Here is a 2,648-nt window from a genome sequence, read left to right as displayed (position 1 = left end):
CTGCTGCTGCTGCTGCTGGAAAGTCTCCCCACAAAACCTGCACCAGCAGCAGCAGCAGCAGCAGCAGCAGCAGCACAAAGTACACACTTTTAATTCAAAGGAGAAAGCCCTTCTTTGTCTTCAGCAACTTCTCTTATAACGCGCTTATTACTTATTCATTTATTATTTATTTGTTTATTTATTTATTTATCTATTTATTTATTTATTTGTCTGTTTTTATATAAACATTTGTATGTGCGGATGCTCAAGTGTATCTAAAAGTGGATTTTTTAGCCTTTTGCAAATGCAAAGAAATGTATTTTAAAACAATATATTTAAAAATGCAAATCTAATAATAAACATAAATATAAATATAAACATAAACACAAGCATAAATATAAATATAAACATAAATATAAATATGAATATAGATATAAATTTATATAAAGAAGCATTTATACACAAACACCATTTAAATATATAAATAAATAACAAACCCTAAACCCTAAGCCCTAAACCCCAAGCCCTAAACCCTAAACCCTAAACCCTAAACCCTAAACCCTAAACCCTCGCGCTGTGTCTGCCGGGGGTTTGCAGCGCACTTTTGCTTCGGTTTCTTCCACCCAAAAAACAATTTCTTTTTGGACTTCAAGAGACAATTGGCCTTCGGTGCCTTTAAGAGTGTGCAAAACAGAAAAAGAACTCAAAGAGGGGCCCTCCACCTGCATGCAAAGCCCCAAAACGCATGCATGCGCGCATGCATGCAAGCCCCAAAACGCATGCATGCGCGCATGCATGCAAAAGCCCCCAGCCACGCATGCACAGACACTTCGGCTTCTGCATGCATGCAGAGAAACTCAGACAACTAACACACATGGGCTTTTCCGGGCTTGAAGCCCCCTTAACTGCATGCATGCATGCATGCATGCGTGCATGCATGCATGCATGCATGCATGCACGCATGCATGCAAGACCCGCGGAAAAGCCCCAAAAAGAAGACAAGGGGAGTTTGGTTTTGGGAGTAGAGTGGGCCTACTGGGGGCGCGGGAGGCAGCAAAGAAGTGACTTTTAAAGAAACATTTTGTTTTTTTTGGAAATTGTTTTTGTCAAAAAATAAAGAAAAAGGGTTTAATAAAACCCCCACGGGGGCCCCAAGAGAAACCTCCAGGGGGCCCCCACTCGGCGCGAAACCCAGAGACACGCCGTACGATATCTGCGCGCAAACCCTAAACCCTAAACCCTAAACCCTAAACCCTAAACCCTAAACCCCAAACCCCAAACCCCAAACCCTAAACGCTAAACCCTAAACCCTAATCCCAATTCTAGACCTTAATTTGTCCGCGAGCCGGCGAAGAGCTGTTAGGCGGGGCGCACGGAGTGTCCCGTGTGTAGGGCTTAGGGTTTAGGGTTTAGGGTTTAGGGTTTGGGGCACCTGGTCTCCCCTTTTGAGGGTTTGCTGCTGCTGCAGGGGGTGCAGCAAAATGTCGGGGGTTTGCTGCTCCCGCACGCGAATGGAGACACTTTTGCTGCTCCAAAAAACTGTCTCCTTTTGCCAAAAAGGGTCTGAAGACTTGAGCTGTAGATACACCCGGTGGTGCTGTACGTACACCCCAGCGCTAGGGTTTGAGGTGTCTCGACTGTAGTTTAGGGTGTTCTTCGCCAGCGACTGCAAACCCCAAAACAGCGAATAACAATTCCAATTTAATATTTTCTTTTGTTTGTTTTGTTTTATTATTTTATTTATTTGTTTTGTTTGTTTTGTTTGTTTATTTGTTTTACTTGTTTTGTTTGTTTTGTCTTGTTTGATTTATTTGTTTTATTTTTGTCTTAGTTTTTTTCATTTTTGTTTTACTTTTTGTTTTATTTCAATTTCTTTTGTCCCCTTTTGTCTCCTTTTTGTTTCTTTTTGTTTTTTTTCTTTTTTGGTTTTTTGTTTATATATCCTACTTGTGTCTTTTTGTCTTTTTAAATTTAATTTGTCTCCTTTATTATCTCTTTTAATTAAATTTAATTTTTAATCATTTCTTTTGAATATATCCTTTTAGTTATTTCTTTCAATTATATATATCTTTTTAATTATTTCATTGAATTAAATATATCTGAATTATTTCTTTTAAACTAAATATATCTTAATTATTCCTCCTAATTAAATATATCCCAATCACTTCTTTTAAATTAAATATATCTTTTGAATTTAAGAATTAAGAATATCTTTTGAATTTCAAAATTAAAAATATCTTTTCAGATACCTTTTTAGTTATTTCTTTTAATTAAATATATCTCTTGAATTTTAAAATTAAAAATGTCTTTTCAGTTTTAAAATCAAAACTTTTTTTTAATTTTGGACTTTAATTTGCTGCTCACCTGCACCCGAAACGCCTTCGTTGCTGCAGCGTCTCCGGGCTCGAAAGTGAGGACATTTGGAGACACTTTTAAAAAAGGAGACACTTCAAAAAAAGAAAACTTTTTCAAAAAAGAAAACTTTTTCAAAAAAGAAAACTTCCAAAAAGGAGACACTTTTGAAAAGGGCCCCTCAAGTTCAACAGCTTCGATGCGCGAAACGAACACAGACACCCGCGAAGATATGGGGGGCCCCCGGGGGGCCCCCTGCTGCTGTTGCTGCTGCTGCTGCTGCTGCTGCTGCTGGGGGTCGTCGTGGCTGTTTTCGC

The 2,648-nt window shown here is 38.5% G+C and overlaps 1 protein-coding gene across 1 annotated transcript in view; it reads right to left on the bottom strand.

Annotated features, from left to right (window-relative positions):
• Nucleotides 1-2,648, bottom strand: part of ETH_00040565 (uncharacterized protein) — a gene marked incomplete at both ends in the record, with an annotated part of 2,978 nt that overhangs the window by 113 nt on the left and 217 nt on the right. Inside the window, 5 exons of the mRNA XM_013376003.1 lie at nt 3-37; nt 582-701; nt 1,124-1,192; nt 1,412-1,645; nt 2,344-2,648. Coding sequence (XP_013231457.1) covers nt 3-37; nt 582-701; nt 1,124-1,192; nt 1,412-1,645; nt 2,344-2,648 — 763 coding nt within the window. The remainder of the gene's footprint in view (nt 1-2; nt 38-581; nt 702-1,123; nt 1,193-1,411; nt 1,646-2,343) is intronic.

Source organism: Eimeria tenella, genomic scaffold, assembly GCF_000499545.2.
Source record: "Eimeria tenella Houghton genomic scaffold, Eth_scaff3084, whole genome shotgun sequence".
In the NCBI taxonomy this organism is placed as follows: domain Eukaryota; phylum Apicomplexa; class Conoidasida; order Eucoccidiorida; family Eimeriidae; genus Eimeria; species Eimeria tenella.
The sequence above is the reverse complement of the archived record's forward strand: the minus strand, read 5'-3'. Positions and strand labels throughout refer to the sequence as shown.